This window comes from Dermacentor albipictus, chromosome 1 (assembly GCF_038994185.2).
Source record: "Dermacentor albipictus isolate Rhodes 1998 colony chromosome 1, USDA_Dalb.pri_finalv2, whole genome shotgun sequence".
In the NCBI taxonomy this organism is placed as follows: Eukaryota; Metazoa; Arthropoda; class Arachnida; order Ixodida; family Ixodidae; genus Dermacentor; species Dermacentor albipictus.
In genome coordinates, this window is record NC_091821.1 from 148,722,233 (window position 1) to 148,746,697 (window position 24,465).

General features: G+C 44.6%; 1 protein-coding gene across 19 annotated transcripts in view; it reads right to left on the bottom strand.

Annotated features, from left to right (window-relative positions):
- LOC135903005 (zinc finger CCCH domain-containing protein 18-like) overlaps positions 1-24,465 on the bottom strand; it is a 221,885-nt gene that overhangs the window by 159,524 nt on the left and 37,896 nt on the right. For all 19 annotated transcript variants that reach the window (XM_065433352.1, XM_065433347.1, XM_065433357.2 and 16 more), the window contains 2 exons: positions 17,480-17,677; positions 8,213-8,272 (listed from right to left, as the gene is read on the bottom strand). In XM_065433352.1, the coding sequence (XP_065289424.1) occupies positions 8,213-8,272; positions 17,480-17,677 (258 nt within the window). The remainder of the gene's footprint in view (positions 1-8,212; positions 8,273-17,479; positions 17,678-24,465) is intronic.

A 24,465-nucleotide genomic window follows, 5' to 3' on the forward strand; every position in this document is an offset into this window, starting at 1 on the left:
CTCCACAAGGAGTCACACAAAAGGAGCAAAGGCACTCGTTGCTTGTGAATGCTGCACAACATGCAACGCCACTTGTTCAACGCATGGACTGCGCGGCATTCAATGTGCACAACTTTTCTTTTGTACAGGCTGCGCTAAGAGAAGAGGTCATGTAGTCATTTTTGGTTTGTTTGCATAAACCCATTCAGGAAGTGCATTGGTATCGTGTGAAATCAAATACCGCACTGAATAAATTGCATGTTTTTGTTCAGATCTTACCGTATTTTTATACTTGTGGTGTCAAGGGAGATGTCTCATTAAGCACACCGCGAGGCTATTTTGCAGGTTGACCTTCTTGCAGTCCATCCTTGATCTTTCTAAGAAAAGAATGCGCACTCAATCCCACCCATCCGAGATTCAGCTAGTCTTCAATTTCCCACTTATATTTGGCTAATGCGTGCCAATCAACAAAATATCATTGCATAGACTCACACTTTGATATCAGGTTGGTAGCATAAAAAGGTTGCTCGTCATATTAAAACAATGGTTCTAGTATGACCAATTCATCTGTAAGAAATGTGCGACTAAAGCGTATATGAGGCTCTTGAAAAATTAATTTTTATATCAATGCCGCCCTTATGGAACATGGCGTGCAAAGTATTCCTCAAGGCGACGCCATGTAAGTCACCATGGTAATACGGATTGTGCCTTTCAATTTGCCTCTCCTCTAGCCTGGTCCCTAGCACGAGTGCCTCGGAACAGCGCAGTGCGAGTCACTAGTGATCACGTCATGTTGAGCGTTTTCAAAACCATTTCTTTTGACCTACGAGTCGGCAGGTAAGGGGAGTTGATGCTCGCGTGCGACTGTGGTGACTTCACACGAGTCACTAGTGATCACATAATTTGACTGAGTGATAGTGAGCAGGGTGGAATCCTTTGATAGCCATTTTGTTTGATATGCATGTCAGTGAGTTAAGAGAGTGCACGGTTGGGTGAGAACTATAGTGAAGTCACGTGAGTCAGTAGTGATCACATCATGGAACTGAGTGATAGTGAGCCGGTGTTGTTACCCATTGAAAGCTATTTCGTTTGATATGCATGTCAGCAGGTTAGTAGAGTGCATGGTTGGGTAAAAACCGTGATGACTTCATGTGAGTCACTACTGATCACCTCATTTGACTGAGTGATAGTGAGCTGGTTGCTAATCTTTGAAACCCATTTCGTTTTACATGCAAGTCGGCAGGTCAGTACAGTGCATGCATGGGTGAGAACTGTGGCGACGTCATGCGAGTCATTAGTGATCACCTCATTTGATTGAATGATAGTGAGCCCGTTGTTACTCTTTGAAAGCCATTTCGTTTGATATGCATGTCGGCAGGTTTGGAGAATGCGCGCATCAGAACCATGGTGACGTCACATGAGTCGGTAGTGATCACATCATGGGACTAAGTGGTAGTGAGCGAGTTGTTACTCTTTGAAAGCCATTTCATTTGATATGCATGTCAGGCGCTTAGGAGAGTGCAAGCATGGGTGAGAACCGTGGTGACGTCCCGAGACCCACTAGTGGCCATGTCATTTCAGTGATAGTGAGCAGGTTGTTAACCTTTGAAGATAATTTCGTTTGATATGCTAGTCGGCAAGTTAGGAGAGGTGCAACGGCGGTGATGTCAAGTGAGTAACTAGTGACCTAATCATGCAACTCAAGAATAAGCCATTACTGTCTCAGAACCATTTTGTTTGATAGGCATGCAGGCAGAATAGGAGTGCATGCAAGGTACAAGCTTAGTGAGCTATAATGAGTCGCTTAGTGATTATGTCAAGTGGCTCAGTAATCATAAGCAAGTTTTTACTCTTGCTAACTATTTCGATAGATATGCATGATCCCAGGGAAGGAAATCTCAAGTCATGATTGCAACCCAAGCCGTAAAGGACATATTTGTGCAAAGGACATATTTTGTTGTGGCCATGAACTCTGTGCAACTTTATTTGCAAAGGGATGCCATTTGTGTGCCTTCTGTTCAACAACTAAAATAGAAATATGAAGTTCGTGGTGCTAGCTTTCTGGCATTGCTTTCAATGAGTATGCATGATGTTGCAACCAATATCTCAGTGTTATTTCTGCACAATGGCCACATATGTGTCATGAACTTGTTGCTGAAAGACAGGGCTACATAGTGATGCAATTCATATTGCCATATTGTTAGGCCATTCAAAGTTACGGTCAACTGAAAAAATTAAATTATGGGGTTTTACGTGCCAAAACCGCTTTCTGATTATGAGGCACGCCGTAGTGGGGGACTCCGTAAATTTCGACCACCTGGGGTTTTTTAACGTGCACCTAAATCTAAGTACACGGGTGTTTTCGCATTTCGCCCCCATCGAAATGCGGCCGCCATGGCCGGGATTCGATCCCGCGACCTCGTGCTCAGCAGCCTAACACCATAGCCACTGAGCAACCACGACGGGTACGGTCAACTGAAACTTCAAATTCGTTTTTCTCAGTTTAACTTTTTTTAGACACCACACACTGCCTTATACATGTTCTTCGTATGTTCTTTCGACCCAAGTATCAGCAAAATGTTTGGTATCAATATATTTGTGTCAAATGGATCTAGCCGGCGATGCTATATATTCATTTCTAAAGTTGTTGGCTAAATTCTAATTGCCACTAATTACAAATGTAGATTAGCAAAAATATTGCAGTTATGTTTGCATGTCTTTTTTTTTCGCATTATAAATGCACTGAGAACCATAAAAATAGCATCACCAGCTAGAGCTACTCTCTGGCGTTCTGGCCGTATACTTTGTTTTTGCTTTTGACAAAGTTAAGTTTTTGAAAAGTCCCGTAAGAAATTGACTAAATTTCTGCATTAAAAACTTTATATCATTTGTTCTAAACAAGATATACAAAACCTAATTAGGTATTTGCAATCAGCAGAAAAAAAAAAACAATACTGTTAAATATCATCCAGTTCACACTAAAATTAACAAGATTGGTTTTGGAACCCACGTCTCCCCCCCACCAGCACTCTGCATAATGCATGTAATTTATCATAAGGTTTTAAAAATGTGTACCACTACCAACTGCAGCAACACCACTCCCGTGTTTTCATGCCACTCCCTACCAATTGACAAACCGTAAAAACCGGACTATAGGTCGGACCGGAATGTAGGTCGATTCCCCAACTAACGAATTCTTAACATGAAAAAAATCTTTTTTAATGGCAAAAGTACCGAAAGACACCCTTACCTTGAAACAAATGCGACTCATGCACAATAGTGACAGTATTTATTTAAATGCTGCTCGCATGTGCACCCGGCCAATATTTAGTAGTATCACGCGACCATCGACCCGTGTGCTTGTCAGCACCTTATTAATGGCGCTGAGTGGCGAAACAAACGAGATACGCTCATGTGTACACGTGCACTTACTTTCGCTACTTCGCCGCTCCGTGCCGTGATGATAAGGTGCTGACAAACATGCGGGTCGATTGTCGCGCGATGCTGTTAAAAATTGGCCGGGTGTACAGTACACAGAAGGGCACGAAGTGCGCAAGCGCTACTCCGAACCTCTGATCCGAGCCTTTGATCAGAGTCGTCCGAACTAGAGTCGGATGACGAGTGCTTCTCGCTACCCAGTCCATAGGTGCGCGCAATCTCTACCGCTTTCAAACGGATGCAGTCGGCAGTCACAGGCAGCGATCTCAAACGCAGCTCCTGGACGAACTCCACAACCTTGTCTTCCAGTTCTGCGGTCGGCCCACAAAATAAAGCTTTCTGATGGTTTGCTGCTTCTGCCTCCGCCAGTACCGAATGCTTTTTTCGGATACTCCAAATTCGCGCTGTGCCGCGAGGTTGCCGTGGGCTTCCGCGCACTCAATCGCCTTTTTCTTGAAGGCGACAGTGAATTGCCATCGGCTTCCGCTCATTTTGAAACAATATGCAAAAAAGCAGCGTTTAACCAATATAACTTTGTGACAATGTAAAGGCAAATTGGTGGTGCCACAATGTTGCCACGCCGCGCTGCTGCTCATGGCGATGGCAAAGGCGGCTCTTTACTTTATCCACCCATTGTTGCAAGACTTTCGTAATTTTTCCGCCAATGTCCGGTATAAAAGACGAGGGTCGACTTTTCGCAATGTCTTTTTGAAAAAAATTCGACTTATATTCCGGTTTTTACGGTAGTTATCCCAATTGCTGTCAGTTGGGTAAGCTATCTAATTGGCTACATAGGTCAAGCCATCTATAATTTTTCCACCTTTATGGTGAACAAATGTTTGAGATTGTTAGAAATTTTTTTTCAATAAAAAAGGAGTAACAGAAAGAATACACAACGACAATTTAACCCTACAGTCAAGCACTTCCAGCACACAGCAACTGTGATCTGCTTGTGTTACAACTTTCTCCGTGTTGATGTGAGCTGCCCAGTCAATGCTGGTCTTGAGCTTTCTTTTCGTGCGCACTGTGGATCACCCTTGTTACGGTGTGGGCTGCGAATATAGCAACTGGCAACATGTCAAGCTGTGACATCGTATCTGTCTGGAAGGCAACATGCGAGTGGTGTGGCTGCAGCGCATCGGGCTGTCGGTATCCTATTGGCGCCAGCATCAACACGTTTGCAGGCGTCATTTCACGCTGGAGGATTACTAGTACAATAGTGTTTAGCGTGTCCAGTTTTCGCGTAAATGCAAGCAAAAATGTAAACGGCCTACACGGTGCAGCCACCTGGTGGCACAGAGCTCAGACAGACAAACACAAAGCTAACATGGCAGTAACCCAAGTGTATTCTATTTTGCTGCTGGTGTAAATTTTCGGCAGGAGCATAAGTGTTAACACTTTGTCTTTCTAACACTTTTATGACCGCGGGAAAATTTGTAGTTTTTGGGTAGTCTGGTTATTTTTTTCCTGCAACAGGAAATGATTCATGTTGAAGTGTATGGTATCAAATTCTAGAAGAAGAAATTATCTTTCCAACGGTATTAATTTCGAACAACATATTTATTAATAATGGCACAAAAAAATTGCAACAAGAACGACAAAGATTGATAAAAACATCAATGCTGCTTTGCACAAAAAAAATATTAAAAAAAATTGAAATATACATTTTCAACAAATGGGCCATATGAAATCAGCTTGCAAATATTAGCTCTGTATCTACAAAAGTTCTTCAGGTGCACAAGAAAACATTAGACCTAGTGTCTATTGTGCCACCATGCAAAGCAGTTTCTCGAAGTGAAACAGAGGTTAGTTGCACGATTCGCAGAAAACATTTGTTTTCTGCTCAACTTTTCGTTCTTCATAGCACAGTTTACAGTTTCTATATCTTTCCATTTTTTTGTTGTTGATGCTGTTGAACTTGAGGTGCACTCCGAGAGGGAACAGCAGGCGCTACTGGGGGGTCAGCAAGATGTGGCTCATCCTGTACCAGCAGCTAGTCGATTAGTTCTAGCCTGAAGGCAAACTGATCGAAGTGCAAACTTCTCGATAATTCTGGGATTGCTGGATGCTGCCGGCGATGCTCGTCAAACATTATAAAGCTATTTACTACAGCTATATCGATACAGTGGAAAAACAGTGTTTTCCATCAACGCACATACTTCATAAGAACGTTGTAGGATCCGGTGAGCTGTTCGGATTTATCCACTCCAAGCATGCCCACATTGTATTTCTTGATCAGCGCAGGCTTCTTCACAGAGACTTCTGTCCACATATTCCCAACTTTCTTTCTTCACTTTGCAAGGATGAACTTGTTCGCTGTGTGCTCGGCAGACCATCATATTTACAACCCGCCCGTCTTTCCACTGCAGGTACAAAATGGTCTGCTCCCGCAGCCATCGAACGTCCCCTCTTTTCGCCTTCTTTTCCCACTGTGTGTCTTTCAGTTCACTTGGAAAGCCACGCCGATCTTTTTGCATTGTCTCACACGCAAGTGTCTTGTGCTCTAGTAAATGAACAAACAAAGATGCGGAAGTGTAGAAATTGTCCAAAAAGATTATGTAACCCTGATCAACATAATTTTCGCACAGCCGCGTCACAACATTGAATGCCAAACCTCACACGCTAGGTTCTCTGTGCTTTCCCGTATAGACGCTGAACTGAACAGTGTAGCCTGTTTCCGAATCTGCCAAAACCCATAATTTGTAACCCCATTTGATCACTTTATCCCTCATGTACTGGCGAATTCCAGACCGACCTTTTGATTTCACCATTCCCTCATCGACGGAGAGGTTTCGACACGGTTGAAAAATAGCGCGGGAGAATCGTTGACATGCTGAAGCAAAGAGGATATGCGGTGAAGCTTGCCATGGGATGCGATGGTCATCTTCTCTGGATAAGATACACTCAGGAAGGCAAGCAATGCCTTGAACCGTTTCCTTGGAATCACTGTAGGTGGAAGAAGCCCCGAGAATAATCTGCGTGTGCTCCAATAACAATGCAAGCGTGGGACTTGCACGATTCCCATGTATAAGAGAAGTCCGATGAACTTGAGCATCTCCTCTTCAGCGACTTCCTTCCACGATCCATCTCTCTCGCTGTACGTGGGCTTCTCGAAAGTATGCATCCACGCATACTTATTTATGTTGTTGCATATATCCCTGATGATTTCGGCAATGAAAAACAACAGAAAGAAATCAACGGCTCTTATGAAATTCCGCGCAGCATTCCAGAGCGCGATTCCAACGTCCACTCCCGGCGGTCTTCGTGGACAAAACTCCACTCTGTGCGTGGCCGCCGGCAAATGGTCCCGTCTGAATGATGTTTACACCCTTCAGATAAGAACTGTAACATTTAGAACGCACCGGAAATCCTTACGACGCGATAACACAGTCCGAGAATAAAGCAAAACTCACCGGCGGATACCTGTCAATGGTCCGGGGCGGTTTGCCGCGCTTAAGTCATCCGTACTGAAGTCCGACGAATCGAAATCGGCTTCTGAGTCTGTGCTGCTACGATCATACGAAAATTCGAGCCCAGATGTGCCGGAATCCGTCGACACTCGCCGTTTCCGTGGAGTAGACTCACATGACGTAGATGCCATCTCGGAAACAAGCGCTCGTCACCCCAACTATGCAGGCGCTTTAAAAATCCCCGTGCAGTGGAAAAGAGAAACAAATTCGAAACTGATAAAATAGTCTCTTTTTAACCCGCTCGATGGTGCTAAAATTCGAACTTGTACCACCGAGAACATACTGTCGATGGGAATAGATGCGGTCACGAAGGTATTAAAGGGACACTACAGGCAAACATAAAGTCAAGCTAAAGTGATAGATTAGTGCTCGAGAATCTCCAAGGCGTGAATATTATCGCGAACAGAGCCTTAATGATCAAGAAATTTAGGCAAATGCAGGACATGATTAGAGAGACCCCTGGGACGTTCCAGTACTTGCCCGATGACAAAAGCACTCCTCAGTTAAATTCTGTCACTAGTACTCAACCACTCATAGCAAAAACATCCTTGTGTTACAAGACGAAATAAAATGCTACTTGACCAGTTCTATTTAATTTTTAGAAAAAAGAACTCATTAAAATTACCCTTGACAACGATGTGGGCGGCCGAAATGTTTCGTTTTCGCTCAACTTCTCGCTGCGAACACTCACGTTCCAGTAGTTTCATTATCGCTAGTGCTGCGCTGGTTTTGCTGGCTTGTAAAACTCGCACAAACCCAAGTAGCAGAGAATTCAACTTCCATGTGACGTCGCGAGTTGCCTGAATGGTCTACGCCACTTGACCAAAAAGCAGCTACAGCGGTGAATCCGCCGCTCTGTATTGGCTCGGTACCGCCGTCTGTCAGGCGCTGTTTTACTCACCAATGGCACCAAAGGGTGGTGATGGCGTACGCAACGTCACCACTCCCCCTGTTCGTTGGTTGGAGATTTGAATTTCAAAAAAGGTATTTGGACTCTTTAGACGACATTTTCTCGTAAGCTAAGTCTTTTCTTGGCACGAAACAAGCATTGCGAGGTTTCTGGAATGGTATTTAAACAGTCCACGTCGACATGATATTTGCCTTTAGTGGCCCTTTAAAACAATGCTTAGTTTTCTTTTGGCTGAAGAATCGTCATATAAGTGATGTCATTTCATAAAACATTTATATGTCGCATGCATTAAATAAGTGTTCCCACTCTTTGCAGTTTGACTGAAAACAAACAGCAACAAAAAAAGACAAAGATAACCTACATTATATAAGTTCCCTTTATTAGAGCCCAGTAGCCAATAAATTGTAAAACTCACACCACTGACGTCAGACACTTCACCATCATCTTCAGCCTCCCCCTCTTCTAGGTTGTCTGCCTGAAAAAAAAATAACAAAAATCCATAATCAATAAATAATAAAATTATTTGTGAGTGGTCCATGCACCAAAAATCTATTTCAATTACAATTATTTTTCTAAAAAAGGAACCACCAAACATTCCAATTTATTTTTTGTCTGATCCAGTGTGAACAGCTTTCCTTATTGCATTATCAATAGTTCATTTGTTATTTTCTGTTGTCTGTCATTATCATTTTTTCATGTTTTTAAAGTTGCAAATAAGGATGGCCACAGAAGCCGCCAAATTAAGTTTCTTGGAACAAAACTAAAGTGTATTTCTGCTGTACACAATGCAACACATCTTTCCTGGTGGTGCAAGGAAATTTTAGAGGACCCAGCAGCACAGTGTTCTCATCGAACTGTGTCCACACAAGAGGGCACCAGAAACTTAAAGCTATTCCTCACAATCATCAGAACCAAGTTAAAGCTCCAAACATGATTCCCTAAAGCTTTCAAGTTGAATATGTTTACTTGAAAAAGAAGAAACGTGAAAAAACAGGATTCTGCCATTGACAAATGCGACCGTTGCCACTACAGCGGTTGAAGTCCATGCCGCCATTTTTAAAACCCAGTGGCACCAGACTTTTCATGTGTTACTATAGTGTACTGGATTGAGGGTAATGGGCCGAGGGGGGACATGGGCAATGTGCATGTGTGAAGCAGAAAATCCCGAAAGCCTTTTCGGCCACGAGGCAGCGCTATGGAGCCTTTCACCTGGGACTCGCCACGATACTGTTGTGCTCGCGTGTTGGCCCATTGGCCCTCTATCTTTCCTGCCCTTGTTCCCGTATTTGTGTTGTTCTGTGTTTTGTGCACACATTATTCCATGTACAGCTTTTCTCCGACCGATGAGGTGACATGATGAAGCCTTGATGGAAGCACTACTGCTTTGTTCCCGGTTTCAGAACTGCGTATAGCTGCGTGAAGAACATGCCAAAGTTGTCTGGTGTCCTCGAGGACGACGAAAAGCGCTGTGTTTGGCAGCGTAACCTTCACCGCGTTAAGCCCCTGGAACTGACCGATGCTGTGTATGTGAGTTACAAAGTACGTACTTCGAGACTACGTTCACATCATTGAGGAAAAGGAAGTCCGGATACCGCGTCGAAAGCCCTCACTTTCACTGGACACAGTGCCCACCATTCTGCCGAATGTTCCAAAGTGCCTGCCGAAAGTGCCAGTACACAAAAGACTTCCAAGGAAAAAGGTTTGTGCAGAATCTGCACAGTGTGGCTCGTCTAAGAAACCTTGCTTACAATTTTGATGAGCTTCAAATGGATGGGACGGCAATCGACGTGCAGTACATGACGTCTGACATATTAAATGTGCCTCAACCGACAGAGCAGTTGGCTGCTCACAAATTTCCTAACTATAGTGGTGCTGCTTATGTTCAGACCTCTTTTAACAGTGCGTCTCATGCTGTTATGATCGAAAAAACTGTCTTCATGAACTCTAGAAGTACACAACACGACATTGTCTGCCAGAAGTATGCTTTCTGTACATTAATATCAGAACCACTCTCGGACACCATGGAAGAAGGTAAACAAGTGCTGCAAGACTCTTGTCATCCTGTTTTACAGCAAAGCTGTCTACGGCTAGGATGCCGAGATTGCTTCATGGCGTAACGTCGACAGAAAACTATCATTATCTATGTCTGACATCTCTGTAAGGCAGAGGCTACAAGCACTCAGCAAAGGGAAGTGAGCAGTGCATACATTTTTTGGAATCAAGCATACATGTTGAACAGCATACGTTTCAATAAAGAACAAGCTCAAAACAAGCATCTCAACTACGTGCATAATTGATGATAAGGCGCTCCTGCGCGTACATGCAATGCAAAGCACGTTTCTCTCCCCGCATACATTTCCCGGGAAAGATTACTGTTGCGCAAGCTGCGGCGGCGACGGCAGTTTGATTGTTGCATACGAAGCAGGGAGTGACGTAACTACACTTTTGTACGTAAAAGAAGAACCCGCCTAGCAACTGATTTGTGTTGTGACAGTGCTAGTGGAAGCTAGGCCACGTATAATAAGGACTCCTGAAGAGCAGCCTGCACACGAGGCGCAGCGAATCTCTCTTCTCTCTAGTCTACTCTTGTAGGTGCACGAAATTGCGGCGCAAGCCAAGCCTCACGCCGTTGTAACGTCATAGGCTAATAATTAGATAAAGTGCTTATGATTGTCGCTACATGAATAATTTCAACCTATTCGCAATGGGTAGTCGTTCTAGTTGTCGTTTACATCTTTGCTGTCCAGCTACCTTTACAGTGTCGATTGGAGCCAATTTTTTATGTGTAAATAAAGCACTCTTTGCAAACTAAACCTGTGTGTAGAGTTAATGTTTTCTTTTCAGTTCCCATAAACCAGCCGTAGCACTGGCACATGTTTGGACGCTTTATGTAATTATGAAATGTTTTTAACTTGCATCCCCTTGCAAGCAAAGAAGAGAGAGAGAGAGCAAGAAAACAAAGCTGCTCGGTTTCATTTTCCGTTTTCTCTCTCTTCTGTATAGAGTCGCCGACCGTAAAGTCAGACACTGATAATCTGGAGATGCTCGGTAATTTGGACAGCTTCGCAGCCCCGCCAATGTCCGCATAGACTTCATGTATAAAGACGACTAATATTTCATATTTCATTATCTACATTGGTTATCCGGACTTCATCCATGGCTGTGCGTACACCGACTCTGCCACCATTATCTCCTCTGGCAACCTCGACAAGACATCAAGTATGGCCTCAGAAATTACACGCTAGACGGTAACCCCTGGGGTCTTGCCTTGATCGCAGCAATGTTCCTCAGAGATTTAACTGCAAATGCCGATCTTGGAGGCTTTGCCTGAATTGTGAGCTCGCAATAACATCGCGATCATCACATCCATTCCAGCGCCACCATGCATGGCCCATTCTTGTTTGTTGAATTCGCCTTCCAGACAGCACCATGCATGGCCCATTCTTGTTTGTTGAATTTGCCTTCCAGACAGCACTCTGCTGGCTCCAAGAAGTCTTTCTAGTGATTTTATTGACAATTTGCATCAAATGACATACACGGTTCCATCGCATTCGGACTCCGAATGAGACTTCAGTCGCAGTCTGAATGAGCCCAGCTCCGCAACTGAAGAGCCTGAACCACAACCTACCACAACGAGCTCAAATGCAGACATCATCATTGATGACCTGCTAGGCTGCGGTGTGCTGATTCCTGACGCAGTTACATTTGAAGACTTCACAGATGCTGACAGCACGGTATCGTCATGTGCCAAACTGAACGATGACAGAACAATTAGGCAAGTTTTCCCACCATCAAATCGAGACTCTAACTCGGATGATGATGATGAGGTGCCGTGAGCTATGGAGCCTTCAGATGCGGATCTGACTCGAGCCTTTGCAGTGCTGCATCAGCATACTAAGACAACAAAAACTGGCAGAAATACAGGTGGACCTGGTTGCACGTAAGCGGAAGTGCATGGATCAATGAATTGACCACTTCTTCCTTGCACAGGGGTCTTAAAACGTAAATAAAATAATGTTTTTTGGATACATCCATTTTTTTTCGGACATTTGATCGTTCGGACTTATTTACATTCCCCATGAAGTCCAAATTATCAGTCGTAGACTGTATTAGAGAATGCAGTGGAGCGTATTGAAACGCGGATTTTCGACCGGGTGAGGAGACATCCGACGCTTATGCATACATGAATGGCCCAGGTGAAAGGCACAGCAGGGCCACCTGCACATTTCCAAGAAAACTGCTTCACTGCAGAGCCTCCCCTCGGCCCATTACCCGTAATCTAGTACATTATAGTGTTAATGCCACCCCCTGCCCCCCCCCCCAAAAAAAAATGTTATCAGAAGCTGGTGCTATCTAGTAGCGCAACATTCACAACATGATAAAACTGCCACCACTCCTATGTAGCACTCGGCAGACAAAAGAAAATCCTGGATAAGTGAGACTTGTCCACAGCATGGAAAGGGTCACACCTAATGTAACTGCCGCATGGTCTCCACAAATCGTGCATCTCGGCATAGATGCTCCAAGTCATGCTGCATTCTTGGAGACAATGCATGAGGAGCAGCTAAAACTGTTTTTGAAGTGTGCAGTCGCTATCGTTTGCTACTGGTGCCTCTAAGCATCCAAAGAAGCACAAGACATTTTCTCGAGAAGGATAAATTGTGTAGCACCTACAGCTAAGTTTTCAAAGGTAGATTTTGCACCATGAATTTTGTTGCTCCACAGAAGCTCTTCCATAGTAGTTTTGAGCATTTGACCTTCTCAAGTTCATTGAATTCAAGCTGAAATGCTTTAAATGTCCTCTCACCAATTTTGGGCATTATGAAGAGACAAGCATGGTGTGTAATCATGCAGTGACAATAATATCTCCAAAGTAATGGTATACACCAACATACACCACAAAAGCAGCTGAAAAATTTAATGACAGCTTCCATGCCTTTCTTCTTGGAGTAGCCACTCTCCCCGTCAGCCCAGCCATGTCACAGCTCTCACATCTATAATCACAAGTATAGTGCCCTTGAACCAAGCGAGGGTAACCATGCTTTCAAGGCATGTCCCCAGTGTGCTTCATGGCAAAGCAGTGCAGTGTACAACGGCAGAGGCCTCTGAGAGAGCACCATGATAGTACTGCGCATGCACCAGTGCTATCTTGGAGGCCACAATGGCAGCACTAGTTTTTGTGCGGTTCTCCATGCAACACCACGTGCAATCTCGGAGACCACTACGGCGGCACTCTAGTTTTTGCATTTCTCTGCAAGCACTATGTGCAAGGTCGGAGGCGACAACGGCGGCACTAGTCTTTGCACAGTTCTCCGTGCAGCATGACGTGCAATCTTGGAGGCCACGATGGCAATACTAGATGCAGTATGCCTATTTGGATTATTTAGGTAAATTTGGACCAACAGATGCTCAAGCATTGCTAGCGTTTCGTTGCTGTTGATATCGACACAGCCAGAGTCAGCGTGAAAGCGGCACGATGCACACGATGCACCGTTGTTGCATGAAGTTGCAAAGAATTGGAGGCTGCTACACCATTATTGGGAGATCACGGTTCACTCAAGCTTTGTTTACGTCGTTGCTGATAAATATTCGTGATGGCGTTCTACCTTTAAAAATTCTTACTTTTAGGTACGAAACGACATCAAAAATGTAACTTCACTTCTATCTGTATACGCCTGGCTGATGCTGCAGCCGAACAGATAGACTTTTGCAAAATGCTAACATGCCACAGTACTTTCCGCTTCCAGCCCACTAGAATGCTTCGCTATCGTATACAAAATCCACTTGTGTCCCCCGCGATAGTAAAATATATCACGAGCTTTCGAAGAAATAATGGCGGCGGCTGCGCTTGTAGTTTTGAAATGGCTAGTAATTGGATCTGGCTGGGCACCATTTTGAAAGAGCGACAACACCGCATTTCATTCTTTTGATGACATTTTGAACAGTAGGATACAACTTCATGCAAAAGAATGCAAAAAAACAAAAATTAAGATACTGAAAATACAATACAATACCATCTAGTTAAGGCCCCTGCAAACGCAGCCTTTTAAGACATCATAAACTTTACATCCAAATTTTATAAATAGCCAGCCGATCTTTCTGAAAAATATACCGAATGAACTTCAAATGCTGTCCATGCCTATGTGCTACATGTAAATGCTTGCTCTTGCATAATATCTTGAATATTCTTAGTGTTACAAAAATGAGTCGTAGCAACAATGCAGTGCCTTTGCAGCTGCCGCTTTTATCGCTCACCTTTTCCTTTAGAGTTAATATATTAACTTTATGCTTGGAGGTGACCAGATTTGATCGGATCAGCACAAGAGTGACGTCGTCTCCGTATACAGTAGACAAGACCGTCACCGCATTGGCGATTTTCGCCAATGAAGATCGCCATGGAGTTTGAAGGAACTAACCACATTTCTTTGCACCACTTGGTCCTCGCGAAAGCACAGGAGGTGGTGCTGAGCACACAAATGCAAAGCCGTACTAATACACACAAAGATGCAGCAATGTCTCCAAGACACACTTGTTCAGTGGACACACTACGTGCAGAATGACAACTTACAAAAAGCGGATCTTGCATCAAGTGATTGTGACGATAGCATGACCAGAAAAAGAAAAATGTGGCATCCCCAGGAATGTTTTGTCAGCCAAGGAAGAACGGGCATGGCCTCCGAGATGGGAGGATGGCGCACCCCATAGAGTTTCTCACTATAACACCTAGAGGGAAATCTGGCGCCATCATTTATGGTAGTTTCCTAAAGGGTGCTGCGCCGGCATGGGAATGATGGTATATGTGTCTGCAAGACTTACGTTGGCTGGTATTGTAAGAGGTTTTGTCTAAAACGTGGACAATACTACACAAATAACGCATTCTTAAAATGAAATCTTTGTGAAAGTTTCCATTCACGCATATTACACCTTGCAGTGAAGTTTACTCACCTACAATGCATAACCAAGTGAAGAAAAGCAAAAATAGACGACAAAGTGTTCCAAAGCGAGCACAAATGTTATAGTCTGTCCTCCAACTTCAGCGGCACGCTGATACCTTTTACATTTCATATAATTGTATATGCAATAACAAGTTCTCATAGTCGAACAAAACATGTTTTAGTGTAAAAATCAAGCTAAAACAGCTTTTTACGTGCTGTTTTAGTAGAAAATGAATCATTGTGACAGACGGAACGGTGCTTGCCAGGTGCGTCTTCAAGGTCTCCTGGCTCTCCAAGAACGATGCCAATCTGAAGTCACAATATACCAGCATTCCCAAGCATACAGTGCCAGATTTCCCTCTGGGTAATAGTATAGTGAGAAACTCTATGGTGCGCCCCCTCTCCAGATAGCGTGCGCCTCCCAATCTTGGAGGCTATAGAGCGGGTCACTAGAAGCCTAGACTGGTCAAGTCAGCAGAAAATCCAACATGGCGCTCACCAAGATTGCGTAGCATAGCTTAGAACGAGTGATTTGGTCTGGAAAATCCAATTCTGGGGCCTAAATTCGTATGAAAAATCGGTCGTGAAAATGCATCAGCTCTATGGGAAGCCCGACGGTGCATTTATGAAGTCTGGAATATCCACAAAGTTCGAATTTTCGGAGTATGAAAAATCTGTCAGCGACTGTGTAACAAACTACTGATACAATGACAACTTTTTGGAGAACCATCAAGTTCATTAGAAACAGGTTCGACTGTACTTTCACAGTATATTAAATTTCAGCTAGATAATGCAGTGGTTAAGGAGTGACACTTTGTTGAATGCCTTTATTGAGCTAGTGCAATTGACAGAACTTTGGTAATTTCCGACAATGTACCCTATATACATGTAATTTGGCCTACATATTAACCTTCACATGCCCAACATGCTCCGCCGAATTTCACTGAGCTAGATCCAAATATTCTTTTAACATATTTGTAGACACGTTTGGAACAAACATTCTCCACACTTAAAGTTGTAATATGCAACTCTGCTGCAAGATATTGGCGTAGTTAATGGTGACATGACAGCCTGTGAGTGGCTAGCAGATGAATTCTGTAAATGGTATGCCTATATTGTGCGGCTGGTTTACGAGCTTATCTGATCACCATCAGTGATCACAATGGATTAGGTGCTCAGTTCAAATAAAGGCCAGGGATGGTCCAATTAATAATGATATCAACTATTCTCTACAAAGGAACAAGTAACATCCCATTTTCACTTTACTAGGTCCACAGCAGCTAGCCATAAAAGCAAGAACATAAAGCCTGATGTAAGTACTCTTTAAGTGTGCACACACATTATGCATGCCTAAGGGTTATGAGGGACACCTTAGTGGAGAGCTCTCGATAAATTTTGATCGCATGAGGTTCTTTAGTCATAGCACAGTACCTACCGTATTTATTTGAATCTAGGCTGATATTTTTTCTCTTTTTTTTTCAAATAATCATGTACCGAACTCCAGGGTCAGCTTAGGTTCAATGATTTAAGAAACGAGCCACATTTTGATTGAAATGGATAAATATGTTGCACAGCTAGCACTATCTAGAAAAGTCAGTATTGCAGCCGCTACTAAAGCTGCCAGTAGCCAACGGAAGTACACAAGCGACGTTGACATTTTGACTAGTGTCGCATCGGCTTGCTGTGTGGCGTTATCGTAATGTCACCAAACAGGTGATGCCACTATAGTACCGCTTTCAAACAAAAAGCTGCACTAGCTGCAGAGGCATCGTCAAATGTTTAAGCTGGACCGGACTTCAGCATCGATGAGAAAAACGTCCCGTCATTGGAGGGGGCAACGGGAGATGCTTTTTACATGCGCCGTAGCAAGGAGGTGACAGTGATAAGGCAGATAGTGACGAGGCTAGCAGCGATGATGACACAGAATGAGCTCAGCATGTTCATATTTAATAAATGCTGCTTTCATTTTGTGAACGCTGTCCTCGCTTTTTTGTTTGGTCAACATTTGAGGTATGTTTTTTTCTTCTGGCTTTGGACTTTTGGGGGATGGGTTAGAATCAGAACCAGCCTAGATTCGAGTAAATACGGCAAGTGTTCTTGCATCACCACTGAAATGCAGCCATCGCAGCTGGGAATCAAACTCGCGACCTCCTGAACAACAGCACAACGCCATAGCCACTGAAATACCATGGCGAGTCCATTTTGTTTGCACATAAATAGGAAAACATATGAAGTGGTGGTCATTTCAAGAAATTGAAGGCAGGAGCAGACAGTGTTTTGAATGAAGTTGTAGGCTTTCTGCTGTGAGGACCTAATATTAGGCTCACGTGCTTAGTGGACAAGCAGGTTTATTTACCATATTAAAGTGCAACAGAACCATTCCTTTAGGTCTATCAAAACGAAGTGAAAGCCTTCCAGAGCAATATTAACATACTGATATTTCAAGTAGTGTCTAATGAAAAAGGAGTTTCAAAATATTGTCAAGCGCTAGGCCATAAACATGGCTCATGATTCCCTGTCGGCTGCGCTTTGACATGTCAAACACAAAGGAGACAGTCTTTTTATGCCAAGTTAAGATTAGAAGAAAGGAGGTAAACACTCAAGGCGTCTGCACCCTAGAGATCTGTGGATTGCTCCCAAGCAAGGGAGTGACAACGTTGTATACTAAAGCCGTCACCGCCCTTACTGCCAACGGCACTGAGTTTCAGATTCTTGGAACAGAAGGTGATAATAAAAACTGTTCTTACTTTTGGTTTGCTCTCTTTGCCGTCCTTGTTTGGCGCTTTGTCAAGAAGTGAGGTGCTGCTAGGTGACTCCGGCGGAGCATCATCCTCAAAGTCCAGCTCTCCTTCCAGGGGCTCCATAGAGCGGCTGTTGAGGCACTTTTTTGCCATGGGCACAGCCGGGGCTGCCTCCACGGCATCCTCGCTGATGTCCTCGGTTAACTGGCAAAGTACATTTTAATTATTCCTTTAATATTGATTTCAATCTTTAAACTCCGATTTTAACCAAAGCCATGGCCGGTATACCGTAAAACTAATACAATCTGTTTTTATTCCAAATCGGCCATTAGCCCTCCGTGATATCCCAGAATGGTTAGTCCAGCCCACTGGGCAGGCTCGAATATGGGAAGAGCCCCAGACATTCTGACCTTTCATGGAGGGCTAATGGCAAATTTGGAATAAAACCAGATTGCAATAGCTTCACGTAATACCGGCCTATGGTTAACCAAAGCCATATATGCCCAATGCTACACACTTTGCTCTGCCTGCAGTAAATCCACACAGAACTATCACAGTAGTAACTACAAATAAAAGCTCCTGAATTCAGAAAGGTTAAAAAACAATGGCCAAATTATTCAGAAGTCAAATTATCAATGTTTACTACATCAATGTGCCTCTTCTCAGTGAAGAAATCCAATACAGCCAACGACCAATTTATTCAGCACGCCAGATAATTTAGACGGCTTTACAGCAATGCCACATTGCAATTCGGGGGAAGGGGGGGGTTGCAAGTCGCCCCCCCCCTTTCAGAAGTTCAAATAAAAAAAAAAATAGGTCGAATTACAATCATGTAAATACGGTATGTCCCAGCCTTGAGCCAGCGCTCTTGCATGCCGATCCACTGGCTGCCACAAAGAGCTAATGTAGAAGAACGTTGGAAATTTCGGACACTAAAACCCTTCACCATCCGGTTTTTTGGACTTATTGCTGTGACTGCAGGTCTGAAACAGCATTATTCGAAGCCACTGCCACTGCCATTTTGATTACCGTATTTACACGATTGTAAGTCGACTCCCTCATATCCCATGTGACAGGAAAAAAAAAAAAAAGAGCATACCCGAGGGTGCATCTGATAACGAAAATCTATTGGTAGCTGCCATGGTAACTGGACTACTTGTCTTCACTTGTGCCATCATACTCACTAATGCTGCCATCGATGCTGCTGCTACGATCGCAGAGCGCGTCATCGTCCAGCGAAATTCCACATTTGGCAAACTGCACCACGACATCTTGTGGAACAGCATCCCCGCCAAATGCACCCAACCACACACAGCCGTCAGGGAGACTCTTTTGAAAGGTACGGTTGGCGTAAGTTCGCGGTCTTCTGCCGCCAGCCACTCGTTGTACTCATGGCGGAGCAGGTCCTTAAAAGGCGAAGATCCGGGCTTGTTTCATGACCATGTCGCACTTAACTGGCAGGGATCGATCACGCATTTCAGCGACATACGCCGCAAGCTTGGCCTGCAGCTCCGGAAAAACGTCCAGACTTCGGCTAGTGGGAAATTCACTTGCCGTCACAGGTGAATATTTTGCTACGCTGCAGTCGCCACTCTTGCACCACCCGTTCAAAAACATAGAACTTGCAGCCCGCTGTGCAGTGATTTGTTTCTTTGGCATAAAGGATGGCAGCCCTCTCGAACGCAGCTGTGAACAAGCGCCGAATGTTTAGTGGGCCTGGGGCACTCATGACGACTGAGAAAACGTGGAAGTAGCACGTAGCCAGCAGTCAAGTCGAATGCGTCAAACTATGAGCTCTACACGGAAAGAGAAACATGTGAGCGGTGTCTGCTCTTCCTAGAACTACTGATACTCCTTGCAAGCGCCGCAAATGGAACAGCGGCACTTCTATCAACTATCGACAGCCCCCTATGAGTGTTGTGTGCACTGTACAACTGCCAAAAATGTTGAAAAACCCTTCCGAAAAACTAACAAAGGTGCCAGATGGCCAAAAGCTACGGGTAGGGCCATAGAGCAAACATAAAATTGTAACTACGTTGTAGCTCCCCTGATATCTCGTTGGTCTTGCTTTTTTTGGCAGTGCCATGTTTTGGTTTCGATTGTAAGTCAACCCCCCCGTGAATTCAGATTTTCAAATTAAAAAGAAAATAGGTCAAGTTACAACCGTGTACATACGGCATCTGCCAGCCTCGAGTCAGCGCTCTTGCATGCCGATCCACTGGCTGCCATACCCATCGTGGCAAGGCTATGCCAAGCTGCTTTGAAGTTTGCTACAAAGCTTCCTGCTGTTTGGTGCCCTATTTTAATGCGTAGCTTTCTCTGCCTCTTTCAACTTTTCCACTGATGCTGCTGTCTTGCACACCGTGTCGGGGGATGGTTCAGAGCATGTATTGTTATGGTCAGCTAGCAGGGGCAGCAAGCTTCGAACCTCTCCTACTTTCCAGTGACTAATCGCTTCAGCTTTGTGAAGTTAACAGTATGTCATACCAGCATCACCCAGAAGGCGACAATGCCCGACACAGACTGTGACATGCAAACAAAGGAACTCGCTTCGATGCAACAACCGCCTCCCTCCATTAAGCAGTAACTACCGCGAAGGCCAGTATCCTGACCTGACAAGCTGACCATCATGGAGAGCCCACTAGATATGAAGGGCCAACGTCGTACAGTGGGCGTGCGTTTTCAGTGAACCTAAGCAGCGTAAGTGTACAAGAAATTGCAGACGATTGGGGTTATCGGATTCGATTGTATCATCATCAGCAGCTGCAAGGTTCTAGTGACTTCTGTCTACTAGGGGGGTCACGAATCCATATTTAAAGCTCAATAATGCCGATAGCGCCTCCACAAACCTGTTGCCGTGCTGTTGCCTTTGTTCATGCGGGTTTGGACTTCAATCAGCTTCAGTCACTGCAGTGTTAGCCTCGCCTTTTGTGTGACTAGCTGCCGCGTCAGACGCAGTGCAACTCCAGCCTGTAGCGGCTTCACCGTGCAATGGAGGGCTCGAAGCCCGGACAGTACTTCCAAGTGTTTTTGAAATTGTACATGGCAGAATTTCCGTGCTGCGTGCCGTCGAAGAAAGGAGAGAAGTTCGAATTCTGCACCACGTGTGCCAGTGATATGAACATCTCGCATGGCGCAAGTCTGACATCATGATCCACATCTTTTTGAAAAAGCATCAGGGATACGTGCAAGCTGCGGACAGCCAACCAAGCCTAGCAAGTTTTGTACACAGTGACAACGATTTCAGTATGATTTGTGTAGAATGCCTCTTCATGGCGCTTTCATTGAACACAACATCCCACCGAGTGCCAGCGATCATGCCAGACCACTTTTCCTGAAGACATTCCCCAAGTGCGAGGAAGCGAACAAAGATGACGTCAATTGTTTGGGAAATGGCCACCAATGCAGAGACTCCTTTACTGGATGCCCTAAAACGGCAAGTATTTTCGACAGCTGTGGATGGCAGTAATAACACGGATAAGCAGCTTTACCCTATTACAGTCGAACCTCGATATATCGAACAGCGCGATGATCGCAAAATAGTTCGATATAGCCAGAATTCGATATATAAAATCACGTAGAAAACGCGTAAAAAACTAGCGCAAATCAATCAATGAACCAATCGTGGCGCAATAGGTACTCACATGAAGCTTCAAACAAAGTATTTATTTAGTTCACTGAAAGTACTGAAGCAGCGTAGCCTGCTTCATATTGGCAACCGCGTGCTTGACCACGGCGTCCTCAACATAGTCCAAACGGTCCACAAGAGGCAGTCCAGTGCCTTCTATTGCGCCGCAGTAGCGGCGTACAACGGCCAAAGCAGCTACAGCCTAAGTTGCAGTCGGGAGCGGGGCAACATCAGCGCTTGCTGGATCAGCCTCGGCAGCGTCTTCGTTTGGCCGCTCAGCAGTCACTTCTACCGCGATCTCCACGTCTGTTAACTCCGCCACTGTTCCGGTGCTGTCGTCACCGCCAACGAAGTCCGCAATGCACATGATGTGTGGCTCAGCACCGACAAAGCGCTCCAACTGACTCCACAGCCGCCTCGATCACGCGCGCACGGCGGGGGCAAGACTCGCCGTGCGCGCGTGATCGAAGCGGCTTGCCCCACCGTGCGCACGTGATCGAGGCGGCTGTGCTGGCTCCAAGCCGCCGCGTGTGTTCGCCGCTACGTTCAAATGGCGCCCTCGGCGCAACCGATGTGGGCAGATGTCGTACGCAGCAGTCTGGAACGCCGATCGCGCCGCCGCTATCTTCGAGAGTGTTGCGGGAAAGCTCGCCTCCTGTCAACAGAGCGCACTTGGTCTGGGGCGGCGGAGTTCGATATATCCATTTTACATCCGGCCCCGTTCGAAATAAAGAATTAAAAATGCATGCGATTTTCCATGTGATATAGAAATTGTTCGATATACGCAATAATTCGATATATCCGTGTTCGATATATCGAGGTTTGACTGTATTGCGACATATTTCGTTAAAGAAATGAGTAGAGTCAAAAGCCATCTTCTTCGCCTCGGGACAATCCAAGGGGAAGCGACAGGTCACAAGATTGCAAATCTGGTTCTGGACATAAAGTCTCAGAATTTGCGTGTTGGAAACCTGTTGTTATGTGTTCAGACAATGCCAATGTCATGATCAACAAGAAAAACTGTTTCTACTGTATTGAGAGAGGCTCAACCAGCTTTGATAGGGGTTGGTTGCCCGTGCCATCTCATCAACTTGGCTGCCCAAAAAGGAGCTTCATGTCTTCCTCTAAAGGTTGATGAGGCTTTGGTTGACATTTCTTTTTACCTACAGAAACGCTCGAAATGGAAAGGTCGACTTAGAGTTCCGAAAGATACATGACACCGAGGTCATAAAGATGTTTAAGCGTTCAACCGACACGTTGGCTGCTGTAGGGAAAGTGAAGAGGCTGCTCGACCAGTGGAAACCACTACTCAGCTTTTTTTTCCATCGGAAACAAAGCAGTGCCACAAGCAGAGCTTGTTTTTGGCATCATACCAAATTACGAAGACTTCCTCACAAACCCCCAATAACCCTGCACTGCCCCAAAGTCTGCTACACATCTTCACAAGAGTGCTGCAGGCCTCGGGAAGAAAAAGCACCGACAGTGATTAACTTTCGCTAAAGAGGAAAGGCGCTCATTCTGGATCTAAAGCAAAAAAAATGAAACTTCATACCAAGGATTCTGGAGAAGCCAGCCACGTGACCTGTGAGGAGCGCCTGTTTTATTTTGTCATCGGAGCTAAACAGGGCATGCTGTTTCTTTCTCCAAAATGTTACACAGCGTTTTGAGAAGGCAAACTGCCTTCTTCAGGCACAGGCTCCTCAGATTCATGTACTGAGGGGCCCCTTGAACTGCTTTTCGAGGATCTCCTACTAGATTTGTGCACACAGGTGTTGTCAAGGCATGTCATTCATTGCTGGAAGTTGGCTATGGAGCTGCAGAGAACCAGAAAGGTGATGAAGACAGTCATTGGCAGTACAACCTACTCTGTGGTTGAGACACTGAGCTGCACTGAGAGAGCAGTTCTCTGCTGTACATCCGTACTTAACGGCAGCATGCAATTACATTCAGCACAAATTCTCGCTAGAAGACGTCATTCTCAAGATGGCTGAAGTTGCTCAAGTACAAGCTCTGAAAACTGCTTCATTCAATAGCGTAAGTCATTTTATTATGGCGTTCCCTGCTATCTTACCCCAGCAGAATGGCGAATCAAAAGAAGAAGCAATCGGCGCATTTGAAGTTGAGTTTGCCAACTTGCAAGCATATCAAGTTCCAGCCGACATATTGAATAAGCCAAGGTGCAACATGCAGTGGTTGCAATTAGGAAACATTCGAAGTGTTGACAGATCGCTCAGGTTCCACAGAATTTTAATGGTTATGCTGGGTATTCTCTCCATTCCCCACAGCAATGCTGAATGTGAGGCAATATTTAGCACTGTGAACAGAACTCGAACGGAGTTTCGCTCATCTATGTGTGAGAAAACACTTGAAAGTTTGCTGATGGTCAAGGGGCACCAGAGTGGGACTTGCTTTGCGCAAACCTACACGGAGAAGTTTCTGAAGCAGGAAAAGTTGGCAACAGTAAAATCACTGCAAAAATAAATTGTGTCCCAGCCCTTTACTCTTGGAGACATGGATTTCACTTGCGGTTGTGAAAATGTGAGTAAGCTTGTTGCAAAAGGTAAATCCCCTAAAATAAGAAACATGCTGCCAAACACCAAACCTTAACTTTGTTTACCAGCACCTGAAGAAGCAGCACCCGTTAACAATCAAGGCCATAATGAAAATAGGCCATTGTCTGACGTGGTACCAGACAGCAAACCACCGGAAGAAGCTTGCATGCCAACATCTTTGTATGAGTGCCTTGTTGGCACTTGTACAAATGCACACGGGATACACAGAGGGCTGTATAGTGGAATTCAGAACTGTGTACAACCAGCTGCAGAGATTAAGCTTATGGGTATGCAAAAAGCACCAAAATTACCTCGCGCAACATTGACAAAATCGCCAGAGTGGTACAGTCAAAGTCAAATATGACATCTGGACTTTGCAGCACTGCGACAATATGGAAATATGAAATGCCCACATTGCCTCAACTGTCACTAAATTTCCATTTCAAAGAGACAGACGCACAATACAGAGCGAAACTCATTCAAATTTCAACTCAAAACAAATTTTTGCACTTCTGGTGTTGTTTTCAAGAATGAAACATTTTGCTCACAGTATTTATTCTTTTTATAGCTGTTCGATAATTCTGATATCCTTGTGGCTCCCTCCATCTCCGAAAAATTAATTCGCGACTGACTGCATTATGTAAGTAGTTTTCAGATTTCAATATAATGATGTTTAAGAATAAACTCTTTTCTGCAGTTCCCTGAAGCTCACCATAATATAGATTTCGCTACAGATGGCAAGATAGCCGACTTTCTAAGTTAATGCCAGCTCTATTAGGTATTTTACACTTGCCAAATTGTGGTAACTATTA